The sequence below is a fragment of the Penicillium malachiteum genome, assembly GCF_028827825.1.
Source record: "Penicillium malachiteum strain IBT 17515 chromosome Unknown utg000005l:1.0-9002435.0:326005.0-9005861.0, whole genome shotgun sequence".
Lineage (NCBI taxonomy): Eukaryota > Fungi > Ascomycota > Eurotiomycetes > Eurotiales > Aspergillaceae > Penicillium > Penicillium malachiteum.
Window position 1 is genome coordinate 1,883,354 of NW_026643099.1, and position 15,430 is coordinate 1,898,783.

At 44.3% G+C, this 15,430-nt stretch overlaps 5 protein-coding genes across 5 annotated transcripts; 2 read left to right on the top strand and 3 right to left on the bottom strand.

Annotated features, from left to right (window-relative positions):
* Nucleotides 1–4,146: 4,146 nt before the first annotated feature.
* N7483_010730 (uncharacterized protein) lies at nt 4,147–4,401 on the top strand (the record flags this gene model as incomplete). Its single annotated transcript, XM_057094157.1, has 1 exon — nt 4,147–4,401. One exon carries the CDS (start codon nt 4,147–4,149, stop codon nt 4,399–4,401), a length of 255 nt encoding a protein of 84 aa, XP_056940128.1.
* Nucleotides 4,402–5,970: 1,569 nt separating this feature from the next.
* Nucleotides 5,971–8,055, top strand: N7483_010731 (uncharacterized protein; the record flags this gene model as incomplete). Its single annotated transcript, XM_057094158.1, has 4 exons — nt 5,971–6,058; nt 6,122–6,281; nt 6,345–6,554; nt 6,624–8,055. 4 exons carry the CDS (start codon nt 5,971–5,973, stop codon nt 8,053–8,055), a joined length of 1,890 nt encoding a protein of 629 aa, XP_056940129.1.
* A 163-nt stretch (nt 8,056–8,218) lies between these two features.
* Nucleotides 8,219–9,303, bottom strand: N7483_010732 (uncharacterized protein; the record flags this gene model as incomplete). Its single annotated transcript, XM_057094159.1, has 5 exons — nt 8,219–8,317; nt 8,405–8,435; nt 8,496–8,778; nt 8,895–9,134; nt 9,177–9,303. 5 exons carry the CDS (start codon nt 9,301–9,303, stop codon nt 8,219–8,221), a joined length of 780 nt encoding a protein of 259 aa, XP_056940130.1.
* A 1,782-nt stretch (nt 9,304–11,085) lies between these two features.
* N7483_010733 (alpha/beta hydrolase) lies at nt 11,086–12,099 on the bottom strand (the record flags this gene model as incomplete). The annotated part of the gene is made up of 1 exon (XM_057094160.1): nt 11,086–12,099. The coding sequence occupies one exon, from the start codon at nt 12,097–12,099 to the stop codon at nt 11,086–11,088; it is 1,014 nt and encodes a 337-aa protein (XP_056940131.1).
* Nucleotides 12,100–12,766: 667 nt separating this feature from the next.
* On the bottom strand, nt 12,767–14,487 carry N7483_010734 (cytochrome P450; the record flags this gene model as incomplete). Its single annotated transcript, XM_057094161.1, has 5 exons — nt 12,767–13,070; nt 13,129–13,295; nt 13,362–13,472; nt 13,535–14,397; nt 14,472–14,487. 5 exons carry the CDS (start codon nt 14,485–14,487, stop codon nt 12,767–12,769), a joined length of 1,461 nt encoding a protein of 486 aa, XP_056940132.1.
* Nucleotides 14,488–15,430: the final 943 nt, after the last annotated feature.

A 15,430-nucleotide genomic window follows, 5' to 3' on the forward strand; every position in this document is an offset into this window, starting at 1 on the left:
ATATTTATGCTTATAAATATTGAAAATTTAGTGTGTGAAAATTGAAAATTCCACTTATTTAACCCCTACTATTTCATATAAAACCCCTTATTTTTCTATACAGCCTCCACTCTCTTATAAATCTCACGGATCAAGTTATCAATTTTAACCTGATCTATAGCCCACCACGCTGCCTGTATACACTTTCTATAATAATGTCACGGTACTTGTCAGGTTGATCCTGTAATCACAGGGGCACCTTAGGCAACGAACTGCGGGGTATCCAGTACTTAATCGGACCCCAGTGAGCCGGTGTTCCAAGTTCTTCAAGTATTAGTTCTTATTGTATTGGAAAGTACTAAATACTACCTGACTTATCACCGATATCTTCCTGATTCACCTAACCACCAGGTGCCACCCTAATCTGGCACTTTCTCTCACAAATAAGCCCAATCAGCCTTGGATCTTCCCATATGCTATAGCTCTGGGAACATCCTTTCTAGCTTCCGTTTTAACATCCCTCATACAGGCTCAATTGGATCTAAATCAGGTGAATGGGAAGGCCAATCTTCCACATAAATCCCATGAGTTTCAAACCACTCCTGGGTAAGATAAGCTGTATGAACACGTGCATTATCTTGCTGAAAGACCGAATTAGGCTTATAGATCAGAAGAAGGCCTTCTTCAAGAGCTTTGATATAAGATCTTGCAATATAGCCTCTTACCCGATTTTTCACCTTATCACGCTTCATTAGAATCAAATCAGACCTTCCACCAAGCCAAATAGCACCCCAAACCATTTGAGATATATCTTTCACATGAACCTTGGAATTCACTAGATCAGGCTGACATCCCTCGTTCTGATATTGCAAACACCATCCTAGGCCTATATTTGAATTCCACATCACTGAACATTCATCTGAAAAGATCCAATTTTCCACCTAATCAGACCTAAATTCAGTCTTCCATTTGATTGCAAACCGCTTTTGGGCCCTAGCTAGGCCAATTCCAATTGGGATTTTTGCCTTAGTCCGTCGTTTTACTTGGCTAAATCCTTTAAGGATTGATCGCACTGTAGATCGACTAGGATTACCTGGGATTGAAGAACCAAGGTCCCTATAAGACCAAAAGGGGTTCCGACAGGCTGTTATATAGATAGTTTAATAGTCCCTATTATCAAATTTAGGGGGGCCTACCAGTATAAGGCTGTGAGCTATATGTGTTGAATTTTTTGTGATGTTTTATCATGTTATATATAGTCTTCTATGGGTATCTATAATCAGTAGCTAGTGCAGTCTGTGTTTTACCAGCCTTATAAGCACTTACTATAGCAGCCCTATCCTCCCTAGATAGCTCAGCCCCTGGCCGTCGAAATGAGCTATTTTTCGCACCTGTAGGTGCCATGGGTGGTGTGTAGGAAGAAAAAATGAACAGGGGGTGGTTGTTGGGGTGATGGCCGGGTGGGTCAGTGGGTATGTGTATTTGGGTACAAAACAGTACCTTCAATAATATCCAGGCTATTTATTCAGGGTACCACCCTAACACAGCCTGAATACCCGAATAATAGGGCGGCAAGGGAGATTCCCTAAATAATCAACGAGTATAAAAAAACAGACATACAACAGTCAGGATTCGCATGTGGTCACCCACCATACTACTAACTGACCGGCGTGTGGCTTAAGTACGGCTGAGCGGACGGGAAGCCCTGTTCTCCACACCCTATGGTCGTATGTACTATGTATTTGGGAAAGATAGCTTATATGCTTAAATATCGTGAGTAAAGAATTTTTTAAATGCCGCTCTAGCGTCACGCGACCAAGTGTGAGAAGGGCGAGTGCGCAATAGAAAGGGTGGGGGCTATCTCACCAATCAACTCATTGCGCTCATCTAGGCTACACTTATTAAGAATGTTAATTACTACAATAGTTTGATCACAAGAACCTATAAGTCCTATTATTAGATCTGAGAGCTCTCACAAATCAAGACTGTTTATTAACCTGCCAGGGGACATTTCAGCGTGGGGAAGACAGGACCAAAGGTGATGACGTCACGCAGAGGATGTCAGCTGAACAGGGGCACCAAGCTACAGGGAACCCTTCGGAGGAAAGGGTAAAGATAAGACCAAAAGATCAGACAACACGGATCAGATGGAATGAAATATGACCAAGCTGGATCCAAACTTAGGATGGAATGGAAGGAAAGAATCAAACAAAGATACTACTGATCCCAAAAAGATTGAATTCGATGCCCAACTAACTAAGGGGTAAGATCAGGTTTTATAGAACATTAGACTAAACAGATAAACATAAGACCAAAGGTCTCAGAACATGGGATGAAAGATCCACGGAATCCGAAATGATCAAGTCTTTCATCTCATCTTGTAACCATTGGTCTCAACAACGGGGTTCGGGTTGCGAATCTTCTCGGACGAGAGAAGATGATCTTTGATCTGATGGATCAGATCAAAACAATAGCCATTCATTCCGCAACAAAATGCTTGATCGCGGGATGAATTAGTCAGCACAATCTTTAGACCTGACAGAACACGGGTGCAGAACTAGCCCAATTGGGTTAGTTCAAACCACTATTGAATGGAGAGCTCTGATTGGTCGAACCAGAATGGATCACATGACCGATCAGGTGATCTCCAGGCAGAATTTATGTGCGTAATTATCAGAATGAGAAAACCAGACCTGTTGATACATCCCATTGGCGACCGCCTACTGCATTAGACATTGTAGTCTGTCAAGACCAAAAGAGCCACTTTTGGTCCCAGGAATTCAGGCAGAGAATCAGCCTGAATTGCTGACAAATAAGAATAGCTAAAGGGAGTTTCTTAGGGCTATAAGAGATATCCTTGATGAAGTACACCTAGAAAGTAAGGTGGGTATAGGTACATTGATCTTACGGCTATAGCTAGCTTTATAACCCCATATGTTTGTCTTTTATCTTACTAGTATAACACATTCTGCCAATTAATATTCATCCATAGAACAGAATAATTTATCTCAAATAAGTTTACCTTAGTTAAGTATTAGCATACCCTTAGAGCAATAAAGGGTCCCACAAATTGGTCATAATGACCAGGGCATAGCTCTAGAATATCATATCAGCCAAATCCACCCTAGGCCTATAAGTAGGGTCATACAGATCAGGAATCCTATAGTATCAAATAGAAGTACTGCTGCCGCTTATAATATACATTCAGTTTAATACAATTATTTCATAACACAATCAGGATAACCAAGCCACTCCTCTCACAGCATGTCCCCAGCTCCTGTCTCGCCTTATTATCCACATGATAATACAGGGCCCGGTTCAGATAATACCAGGCAGGAGGTTGAAGAGATTCCGGCAGTAGCAAAGAGTTCTCGTTTAAATTCCAAGTATAGAAGCCAGACGCAATATGCAACTACTTTGTTTCGGCAAGCCCTAGATAAATCAGAGAAATCGCATAATCCCAAGATTCGGCACCAGACGCCCGCAAATCTGGGAATGGTTGACTGTTATTGTGATTTGAGTAAAGGCACAAGCTCTACTAATAAAGAGAAACTGACTTACATTCGAAATGCCCGACGCCTATGTGCCAAAGCTATGCAGCTCGCCACAGAAGCTGGTTTCCCTGGTCAAGAGAGACAAGCACATATATACTCGACACTGTTAGACGCCCAGGAGATGATATTGAATTGTGAGAGTCATCATGGAGAATTATCACAAAGGCTACGACCTGATAAGGAAGGAGTAGAAGATAGATTGCGGAATCTACTCTTGGAATTGGATCGCGATGTGGACAGAAATCATGAGCTTTGGCGCCTTGTTGAAAAGAGGATAAACCAGCTGAGGAACATTTAAGTATGATGGGGCAATGAGATAGAAAAGTGTATTGCATTTGTAAATGAATGTCTACGTGGGGGTGCCCCCCCTGATGCGTAGAGCTTGAAATACTCGGTAGATCATCATTCTCGTATGACGCAGTATTATCTGCCCTCACAGAGCCTGTACCTGAGAAGGTAGTACTTTCTGGCCTTGATCTATCATCTAATAACATCAGCTCAGGCTCATTATTCTGCGGGTATCGTCGGCGCAAAAGCCATGCGCGCAGCTTGGACCAAGTAAAGGCAAGGACCAAAATTGGAGAGAAAAACAACAGCACCCAGGACAATTCCAATGATTGCTCCGAAAGCCAAACCTGATGATGCGAAAGCAAAGTCACCCTATACAAAGGCAAAGCCCGATGATAAAAAAGCGAAGCCTGACGATGTGAAGGCAAAGCCGGATATCAAGGACTCAAAAGACTCAAAGCCCGCGCCCAAAAAGGCTGATGAGGATGCTGATTCAAAGGCGACTGATCCCAAGGTAGTTAAGGGTCAAGCCTCAGAAGCCAAATCTACGGATATCATCTTATGCTATTCAGCTAAATAAATCTGTCTTGATAAATGGACGAATGATGATTTGTCTGTTATTGGTAAAGAAATGTCCAATGTTCGAAGTTCGGTTTGCTATTATCTCATAGTGAGCTTACTTCCTAGATATACTAGCTGAAGGTCAACTGGTTGAGTTATATTAGTAGTAATACCAGCACTTGAGTATGTGAGGTGAGATTGGAATCAGGGGACCAGACCAAAGGAGCCGAGGAGGTCTCGAATGCTGCTTTACAAAAAATGCGCAACACATCTGGATAGACCAAGTGTACATAGGGTACAACATAAATGTGCTGCGTGTGTACGCAAGTCCGTCGGTTAATTCTACCTCGTTCTTATCAGACTGGACGCTCAGGCAGCCACATGCGCACTTCATCGGCATGCAAGGCTTTTTTTTAAGATCCTAGGACTACATGATCCCTCCCAAACTACTGCTGGAATCATGTTTCTGGTACGGAGTACATAGCTGCTGGTATGACCTCGCGAGTTAGATAACAGCCCTGGAGGGCAACTTGAACCGGTGCTTCTGACTTAGTGGTAACGAAGAATCAGATAATGCAGCCGAATTGCCCAGGTGAGTCCAATTGAATTGTGGTGAAACTTAAAATCGAGCTTTTCTTTCTTCCCAGTTGACTTGCGAATTCTCCTCCAGTCGCCCAGGATGCCAGACAGCTTCAACTTTGGCGCTGGCCTTGAGCCCCTGGGTTATTCAAAGGTCCCGACAGAATCTACTTGAATGTCGGGTCTCCTACATACGACCACAGGGTGTGGAGAACAGGGCTTCCCGTCCGCTCAGCCGTACTTAAGCCACACGCCGGTCAGTTAGTAGTATGGTGGGTGACCACATGCGAATCCTGACTGTTGTATGTTTTTTTGTTTCTATTTTTTGATCCGTCCGGAAATTGCCTCTTGCCACCCTACTCTTCAGCCCCTTCAGCCTGTTCACCCTGAATGTCCTGAACACCACTATTTTGCACCTAATTATCCTGCACGTGGCTGAAGCGCTGACGTGGCCCTCCCCTCGGCATGCTAACGTCTGCTCTGTAGATACGTTGTTGCAATCACGACAATTTGGTCTGGGCTGGGGTACCTTTTCTACCCGGGTGTAGTGATATTACTAGAATAAAAAGATACTGGTTCCCCATATACGTTATCGGATGACTTTGCTACCTTGATTAAGAGAGGGTCTAGTTAAACCAGATGCTGATTTTAGTAAATTAGTATCCGCTATAGGCATAGGTATTAATATTATTAATGGATCTATACATATTTAAGGGGCATATGGCGATGTGCAACAAAATTTGGCTGGTTTGGTGGAGTTGAGGGACCCGTAGGTGACTGAGTTGGGATGAGTCCGAATGGAAATTCGACGATTGTTATCGATGTGCATTGCCCACGCCGCTCGCATGGCAAGTATTAACCAATGAGAACTGTTATTTGATCTACCAATGGCAGCAGATACAAGCAACCGATGACTTGTCCGAACCATGGATTCTGCTAATCTTCTCCGCTTTGTCTCCTCTATTAGACCCACTGCCCTCACGCGTTCATGCTACATTACCTAGAAAGTATGGCCTCAAACTCGAGCTCATTTTATGGTCCCAACTTTGGCCTTACAGTTGGACAAAATAGCGGAAACATATCAGCCATTTTCACAGGTACGACGAGCGGGATTTTCGCCCAAGGGATGTCCATGAGGCCCACTGGTAATTCTTGCTAAGCTAACGATACGAGCGAAGCCCGTGAGAAGGCTCGTCCAAGTCCATCATCGACGGTTCCATTTCCTAGAGACCCAGATTTTGTTGATCGCCCAGAAATTCTTGTGCGAATAGACGAGGCTTTATCCCAGCCAGCAGCAAGAATAGGTTTAGCCGGGATTGGGTATGTGATCTACGAAAGTCCACATCTCTTACCAGGATACCAGTTGTACTGAACAAGCAGTAGAAAGTCCCAACTGGCCATCGAAGCCTCATATCGACTCCTGCTTCAAAATCCCCATACATGGATCTTCTGGATCTATGCAGGGAGTGCTGCCCGATTCAAGCAGAGCTTCGAAGAGATTGCGACTCGAACAGGAACCCAAGGCCAGAGAGATCCTGGAACAAATGTATTCGAGTTGGTTGAGGCATGGCTCAATAGCGAAGAAAGTAGAAAGTGAGTGATCATACTCGATAACGTTGATGACGATCGATTCCTTCGTGAGCGCCCAGCACCCGACTCAAGAACGCAAGAGAAGCCGCGCAAGCCCTTGCTCAACTATATCCCAAAAAGTCGGGGTGCAGTCGTTGTGACTGGTCGAAATGAAAAAGCCGTTGTGAAGATTGTTGGTCGCAGGAACTTGATTCAGATCAACCACCTGCCGGAGTCTGAGGCTATTGATCTTTTGCACAAGAAACTTATATTGCCAGGGGATAAAACAAAAGTCAGCGACCCAGACACTTCAAAGAGACTTGTCAAAGAACTTGGCTTCTTGCCATTAGCCATTAGCCAAGCAGCCGGGTTCATTTCTTATTTTTCACCACGTTGCTCAGTCTCTCAGTATCTTGAGAAATTCCTCAACAGCGATCATAGTGCCGTCATGCTCTTAGAACATGAAGTATCCGAGGAGGACTCACTCAATAGAGACTGGGAGGCAGAGAAATCCATCGCAACAACGTGGCAACTTTCATTCGATCACATTGCGCGAGTGCACCCTCCTGCCGCAGATTTATTATCATTGATGTGCTTCTTCGATCGCAACGAAATCCCAGAATGCGTTCTCCACGTGCTAACGAAAAGCTCCAAGCAACAGACGGGTCTGCAAAGCGACACCAAAAAAAGATCACACTCAGAAATGGAAGACTCGGATCAAGAGTTCGCCGTCAATATCGGTGTTTTGAGAGATTTCGCCCTCATCACCATGATCAGTAGCAAATCTTTTACCATGCATAGGCTTGTACGATCGATTACCCAGTCCTGGCTGCGGAAACAACTGGGAAGGTTCGACTTCTGGTATACGCAATTCATCAATAATCTCCGCCGCGAGTTTCCGAGAAAGTTCGAGAAAGCCGAGGATCTCGAAAAGGGTCGTCTCCTCTCTCCGAGTATTTTCCAGATCTATTCTTTTGCCGTTGAACGGCAGCAAAGATCTTCACATGCCCAGCCAAAAGTAACAGCTGAAGAATACCATCTACTTGAGATGATACGATTTTACGAAACACAAGCTACAGAGAGGGCCATGGTAGACTTTCTCAACGATAAGATGGCTCTTGCAATTCAAGGCCTACACCGTCGAATAGCGGAAGTCTTACCAAATCTAAACTCGGAGTCCGGTGAAATGCTGCTATTTGAGACAGAGAGTCTGATTCAAGACAACCAGCTGGATATCACCCGGAGGCTTTCCATGCTAGCCGCATCTCAAGAGCATTTTCAAGACATAGAAAATATGATGAAGCGAGTGGATGAGACTGGTCAAGATATTACTGTTGACTTTACCGATGAGCTAGCCTCTGGATTGGATGCCATGAAAAATATCATATCTACTTCTAATCCAAGCAAGGTAACTGGCCTGGTAACAATGACACTCAGGTGCTGCGAGGAAATAGACAAGCAATTTGTGGAGAATTCCGGAGCTCAACATTCATCGTACCTTGGGGAAAGGTTGATACCTCGCTAAACTCTTTGTCCAACTCTAAGTGTGGCCATAAGCTCATATGTAGGGTGAATATTGCGAAGGAATGGAAGACAAAGTGGCCCGCAAATACCACCAACGCTTACTCTTTGCATATCTCCTCTTAAATCAACTTGAATGAACCCATATGCGATAATTGATTACGCACTTAAGCCCATTTGCTCTCAATTGAAAACATTTCTTTGTTTCCCTCGGTTAGTGATTTTATCCGCTTCCTTGAAAAGACGCCAATATCCTTTAATGGCTCCTAGAGTCTGGGCATTAGGCATAGAACTTACTTGTTGCCAAAGAACATTACTGATTCCAGTGAAAATCTTGGAGAGGAATAACCTACTGCAGCGACTTTCCCTTCGGTTGTCAATATACTGGTTGAAAGTTAGCGGTTACTCGGTAAAGTTAAAATAGGCCATTATGGTAGAACATACCCCCAACAGACAGGTAGCTTCATTCTGTTTGCCGCGACCTTCACATCTTGTGACATGCGTTTGTGCCACGCTGGCTTGGATGACTCCCCGGAAGCACTGCTCGTGGCGTATTTCCTTCGTGATAGCCCTGAGAACACGCTCTCACCGTCGTCTTTATCGTCAAATTCCAGTTCCAGGGTAAGAATGTCAATCACAGTCCTTCCCTTCGCATCCTTCAAATCCTCATGGGCACTACTTACAAGTAGATTTTGGCAGACTTCCTCGCCGTAGGACATCGCAGCCGCTATAAGTGGCGTTTTATATATCCTGTCTCTGGAATAAATAGCCGCGCCGTGGTCGAGAAGAAGTTGCACCACTTCTTTGTGGCCCATTAGCGCAGCAAGGAACAACGGGGTTGACTCTTTTTGACCTCTGCTGTCCACCGCTTCACCGGAGTCAAGAAGAAGTCCATGACCGGCTCAAGACCTGCCCGTACGGAGAGCAGAATTGAGTAAATCTTATCTTTGAATTCGCCTTCAGACTTCTCTTTAGAGTCTCTTTCAGGTGCTTCTAGGGACTCTTTTGTAGACCCATCTTCAAACTCTTCTTCAAATTCGTATTCAGATTTGGGAGAGTAATCCTCAAAGAGTTTCTCCATGTCTTTATCATTATCATTAAGTCTATCTTTATAATATGTGGTACTGTAGGGGCCGGTAGCCCAGTGTATCGCTTTCCGGCCCTTAATATCTAGAAGGTCCTTAATATCTAGAAGGTCTTTATTTACACCCGCACCAAGGAGAATCCGCATAACTTCTACCTGTCTAAACATAGCGGTATATATGAGCGGCGTACGCTAGACCTTGTCGCGCCGAGTCAAATCAGCATCGGTATCAAGAAGTAGCCGCATAATCTTCATAAACCTGTGACGAGCAACGATTGAAATCGGAGGAATATAATAGAAAGTTTCGACGGATGTGAACTCTAAATTTGCTCTTGATTTAAGAAGCAGCTCCATGATACAGACGAACCCTTTCTCGTAGGTATGAGCCAGCGGCGTTTAATCCATGTTATCTTTCACGTCTATACTAGTTCTGGCTTAAAGTAAAAGCTCCACTACTGCCGTGTGGCTATACTCGGTAGTAAGTGAAAGTGGCGGGGTCCCCTATTTATCATCCCCATTATAGCGAGTGCCGACCTGTAGAAGTAAACACACCATAGCTTTGTGCCCTTTACAGGCTGCTATAGTCAAATAGGTGGCTCCGGACTTGGCCTTTGGGTTCGTGCGAACCCCCGCGTTGAGTAACAGGCAAGTGGCCGTTGCGTATCCAAAATAAGCAGCAAAATGCAGAGGGGTCCTAGGAATGCGGTCCATCAGCATTCACATCTTCGCCCCTCTCAATTAGAATGCGCAACACAACAGCATACCCCTTTTAGGCAGCGCAGTGCATGGGGGTCCAGGGTCCGTTAGGTCGAGTACCACACTTCTGGAGACCAGCCAGAGCCTTGCTGTTGCTACTGATGGAACCTCCGTCGCTCATCCAGCTCTCACTGTCATCGTCATCTGAGTCCAATCGATATTCTTCAACGCCATTTCCGTGATCGATATCCCACCTTTTCCATGTTTTATTGTCATATTCGATCGGCCAATCGGGGCTCGCATCCAGGAGCCGCCAAATGGTGATTTTGTATAATTATAAAATGATGCTTTGATATCAAAATGGTAAACGCCTTTATCCATAAATAGAGTTCATTTCACAATTTTCCTCCAGAAACCTCACAGACCAAACTAATAGTCTCTATGTATCCTACTCCGCTCTATAGCTTTATTCAATTATGATTTAGTCTCTACTACTATAGGGACTGCCCGAAGCTATATTTACAAGAGTGTTGTATAGGATTTTAAAGACATTCCTGAGTTATATCATCGGATGATTATTAGAAGAAAAACTTTTTCTTCTAGGTGTTGGGTATCCTATACCAGTAAAAAGGAATATTAGGAATATTTTTCTGTATTAAGATTATAGATCATCTAGAATGTACCCCTGGTGTTGTTCCCCGATGATTATACCTAAGAGCTAGCTAGCTAACCAGCAGTATGAAATATTTGATTTTATAGCCGTAGGTTAGATTAGGAAAATTATCAGGTTGTAATATCTATAGTTCAGTGGTACAAGGGTATTTCTTATTGAAAGGGGCTGGCTCAGATTGATTTTCCAGCTTGGGAACCTTGTCCAAAAAAGGGAACTTATAACTCCAGGTTAAATTTAGTATTGAATTTTGACAATAACTTTGTTAGAAAACCATACATAGGCTATTTTGAATGTTTCATCCCTTTCTAGTAAATCTACTTATATGTGATCCTGAAGAAAAGAATACAGGAGAGCCACCTACGGTTTTGACGACCTAGATTTTCACGTCGTAAATTTACTTCTTGATGTATGGGCTGAGAATTTGAGAGACCTGAATAGAACGGCGAGCCGCCCACGCTAGATCCGTGGGCGCTAGGTGACTACCAACTTAGACATGCTGTTGTATGTTTTTGTTTTTTATTTTTATTTTTGGCTTTAAGTTATTCATATTCTTATATCGTTCGCCCAAGGTATACACGGAGTCAAATCTGTACACGAAAAATATTCTTCACCCAGTCCATCTTGGATTGAATAGCCTTTTTCCCCAGCGCAGAGTTCGGCGCCATCATGTCAAACCCATGGAACCCTCCCGGCCATACATGAAGCTCAGCCTGCACACCAGCCTCCCACAAGCGGGAAGCATAAGAAACAGCCTCGTCGCGGAAAACATCAGTAGACCCTACATCTATCCATGCTGTAGGAAGACCACCAAGATCAATCGCCCTTGCCGGAGCAAAGTACGGACTCACATCTCGCCCGTAGTCGTTACCACGATGCTCCAAAACAGCCGCCCAAGCAGCAATATTGCTCTTCCGATCCCACGGCTCCTCGTCTTCAAACTGCCTACAACTGACACTTTTATTACGGTCATCAATCATGGGACATGCTAGCAGCTGTGCGCAAATAGCCGGTCCATGCTGATCTCGCGCAAACAGCGCAATTCCGGCAGCTAGTCCTGAGCCACCCGAGTGCCCTGCGACCATGATCCTGTCTCGATCAACGTACAGTGTATCGGCGTGAGAGTGAACCCAGCATAATCCGGCGTAGCAATCATGTAACGCCGCAGGTTGTGGGTCCTCGGGACCCAAGCGGTACTCAACACTAATAAGGACGCAGCCTGTCTCGATGACCCAATCAAGGGGCTGCTCTAGACCGACGTGGCGGTTCAGAAAGATCATCCCGCCGCCATGCATGAAGTAGACACATGGCCTTGGGATATTGTCAGATGATGCTGGCGAGAAAATAGATAGGATTATTGGTGGGTCATCCGTCTTGAACCCTGTAATCTCGCACTTTTTATGCACAATGGGCCGTCCTTTGATAAGATCAGACACGCTGGGCAGCGGCCCATAAAGGGTTGGATCTTCATGATGCGCAATGATGAGCTCGTTGGTAATTGGTCCGAATGGAGGAAAGCTGTCGCGAATAACTGCGAGCTCTGGGTCATATGGGGGCCTTTTCAATTTCGTTTTCGCTTCGGTACTGGCGTATGTCATTGCTTTTATCGTTTCGACGAAGGAGCCGTGATTGTGAGTTGTGATGCTGTGACGGAGAGACTTTGGAAATATTAAATAAGTAGGGTTTACAAAATACCATCCAGGAAGAGTCTCGGATTATTTATAGAAAATAGTGCAATATCAATTGATAAGATGTTTGCTTGGTGATATGCCGAGTGTGCAAAGTGGTATTTAGTGAATGCCAACAGTTTTCTATCAATTTTAATGTCAACTTATAATAAACTTCATTACCGCAGTCTATCTATTGATGATACTGAATCCCTTACGTTTGTGAAGCCTTATCGGATAGGGTCGGCTAAAGCATAAGCATTCGGCTAGTGATGATCTCGCGTAGTCTGGAGGCCTGATCAACACACGTGGGTCCGTACATCGGGACTTATTTCACCCCCCACATGGATATTTCGCGTCAGCAGCGTATTGAGGTATTTACTGTAAAATAACGAATCTTTCACATCGCGTACCTGCGTAATTTTCTTTACATGAACACACGAAAACGGCACCTGTGTATGAAACAGAAGTTGAAGTAATTATCAATTAGATTACCCCAGGAAATATTTACAATAATAATAAGAAGGTTTATCGAAAGAAAATAAGGGGTTCGATCCTTGAAGCTGCACGACTCGTAAAATGAAATTCCTAGTAAAACTCAACTCGAAGTAATTTGAGACATGTCAGAACGAAGTAGTATTTGAACAGGCGCAATCAATATTGAGCCTTCGTCAATAAGATATATGGTCATTATCCTATCCCCTATAAAGCCATTTTTTTTCTCGTTAAGAATCTTGACCTTGATTTCACCTTGCGTGGGGCCCCTTTCCTTGTCATACTTGGGACTACCAATGATACGCACATGGTGGATCTGTAAATCGTGAAGGGTGGTGTTCCACAGCTCCATATCAAAGGTGTACATCAGTCGGGCCATAGTGAGATAAATCTCGGCATACGCCATGCTAAAGATGAATGTGGTGTTAGAAAGAGATAATGAAATGAAATTTTATAGAGACTTACTTGATACCAAGACATTGGCGTCTGCCCTTAGTGAAGGTGACCATAAAATTGTCCAGCTGGAATCCTTGCTCTGCAGCCCGGATCCATCTCTCAGGATCGTATTTGAGAGGGTCAACGAACACTGAGGCGTCTGTGTGAACAATCCAAGTTGACTGACTCACCGGGTACTTTTTTTAACTACCATTAGTTGCCGCTTCCTATAATATTAGGAGCTGATAAGGAGTGTCACTTACTCCAGGAGGAATGGTGTATTCTTTGTACTGCAGAGTCTCTTCCCTAGAAATACGGGGGAGGCGAATGATAGGCCCGAAGGAAAGTCGAAGGGCCTCCTTAACGCAACCAGTCTAGTTATAGTTAGTAATACAGTTCTAAGTAGAATTATCCATAAATAAAAATGAATACTCACAAGGAAAGGCAGGTGCTCCAGTTGTTGTAGGGTCCACGTCTCTGGAAGCTGGTCTCGTGGGACAGCCGCAGCAATCTCCTCACGTAGTCTGGTGATAAGAGACTTATTACTAAGAAGATAAAAGATTCCAACTGACAAAGCTCTCGCTGAGGTCTCAGTGCCGGCGATAGTAATGACAAGACCTTCGTCAACTAAGCGCTTCATAGTTCGCTCTTCCTCCGGAATCCGCTCGTCGGCCAAAGATTCAAGAATGATAGACTTTTTCCCAGAGTTTCTCTGCTTTTCAGTTGCAAGATTAGCGACCATCTTGTCTTTGATATCCTTCTCGAGGATCAAAAAGTTTGCGACCTTGGGCAGGACGCAGTTAATAACTGGAATGGGCAGCTTCCTCAGTACTGGAATGAGGCGGGGAGCGAAACGGGCCAGATGGAAGATCAAGGAAACACCAGAAAATCCGTCGCGAATAGGAAATTCGAAATTAGGCTGGTTGACATAATCGTAGTGTTGACCATAAAATCGCTTGAGAATGATATCAGCAGTCATGGCGGAGATAGACTTGTCACAAGAGATGTGGTTCCCGTTGGCCATAGCTTGACGGAATCGGTTAGACAAAGCGGTGATACGCTCATGAATGTCGGGTTCAAGAGCCACAATGGCTTTTTTCGAGAAGTAGGGATTGATGTAGCCCCGTCGTCTGCGGTGGTGGAAATGTTCAACCGTCGCCGCAACAGAGCCTGGGACGGAGAAACCACTGACAGTAGACGGATCCTTGTCGATTTTACGAGTGCCGCTTGTGTAGATCTGCTGGTAAAAACTGGGATCTTGGATATGTATCTCATGAGGGTTTACCCTGATAATAGGGCCTTTAAATTCGGCCCAGCCGCGAGAATTAGTTGCCTATTGAGATGGATAACACACAAATATAGGGTCAACTTACCATATTCCTCATGCATTGCTTTGACTTTTTGGAGGTAAAGACCATTGCGCAAGACATCATAGTAAAATTCATAGCAGGAAGTCATGGCAGCCAGTCTGGGCCCCGGAAATTTTTCGCAACGGATGAAAGTAGAGGTTGTAAACCCAATGCAGAACTATCCAAGACCCAAGGAGAAGACAGAGTACCCCAGGGGTTACCCAGTCGCATAGAACACTGAGTTTGCTAATCTGTGCCATGATGACCAGCAATACACCAGTAATCGGAGAGACAAACTTTTATGTAAAAGCGTAAAGGAAATCAAGATGACTTTGTCGTTCAAGTTGAAAAGATAACTTGAATTAAGCCGCGGTCCAAGGAGGATTTGACAAAAAAACAACTTGAAAGAAGAGAGGATGATGTTTATTTTGACCTTGCCAGAGAAGCTATATATACTTCAGTTCAAGCTGTTGGAAAGGTTGGAAAGCCCTGGAAACCATGCATGAGTGCATAGCCCGCCCCAGATGATAGGGCCAGAGTAGTATTGGATAGTGACCAATGGGAATGGTCTGAATCTCCAGGCTTCGTTATCAGTACATGAAGAGGGGTAGGTCAGCCAGGGGCGAAGCTGTTAGAAAGGAGGAGCACTGATAGATCAGAGTCGAAGTATATTCAGCCGTGCCGTGATAGTATCAACTTAGGGCTCCAAGGAGTTCGGAGTCACCTGTGATATCGCCTGGGCATGTACCGTAATACCATAATACCGCAATACTGAAATACAGTACCCACTGTCATATTTGCGTAATATTTCGATACAATACTAGCTGTTCTTATACCTCCGTAATACATAATACGGCTGCACACAATCTTGAAAGTATCAGACCCGCATCCACGGCCCCATTACCCACTTCCCATGTACGATCTAACTAATCTTGGGAAGTTGACCTTTTAATGTTACATGGCTTAATACTCATTTTACCTCA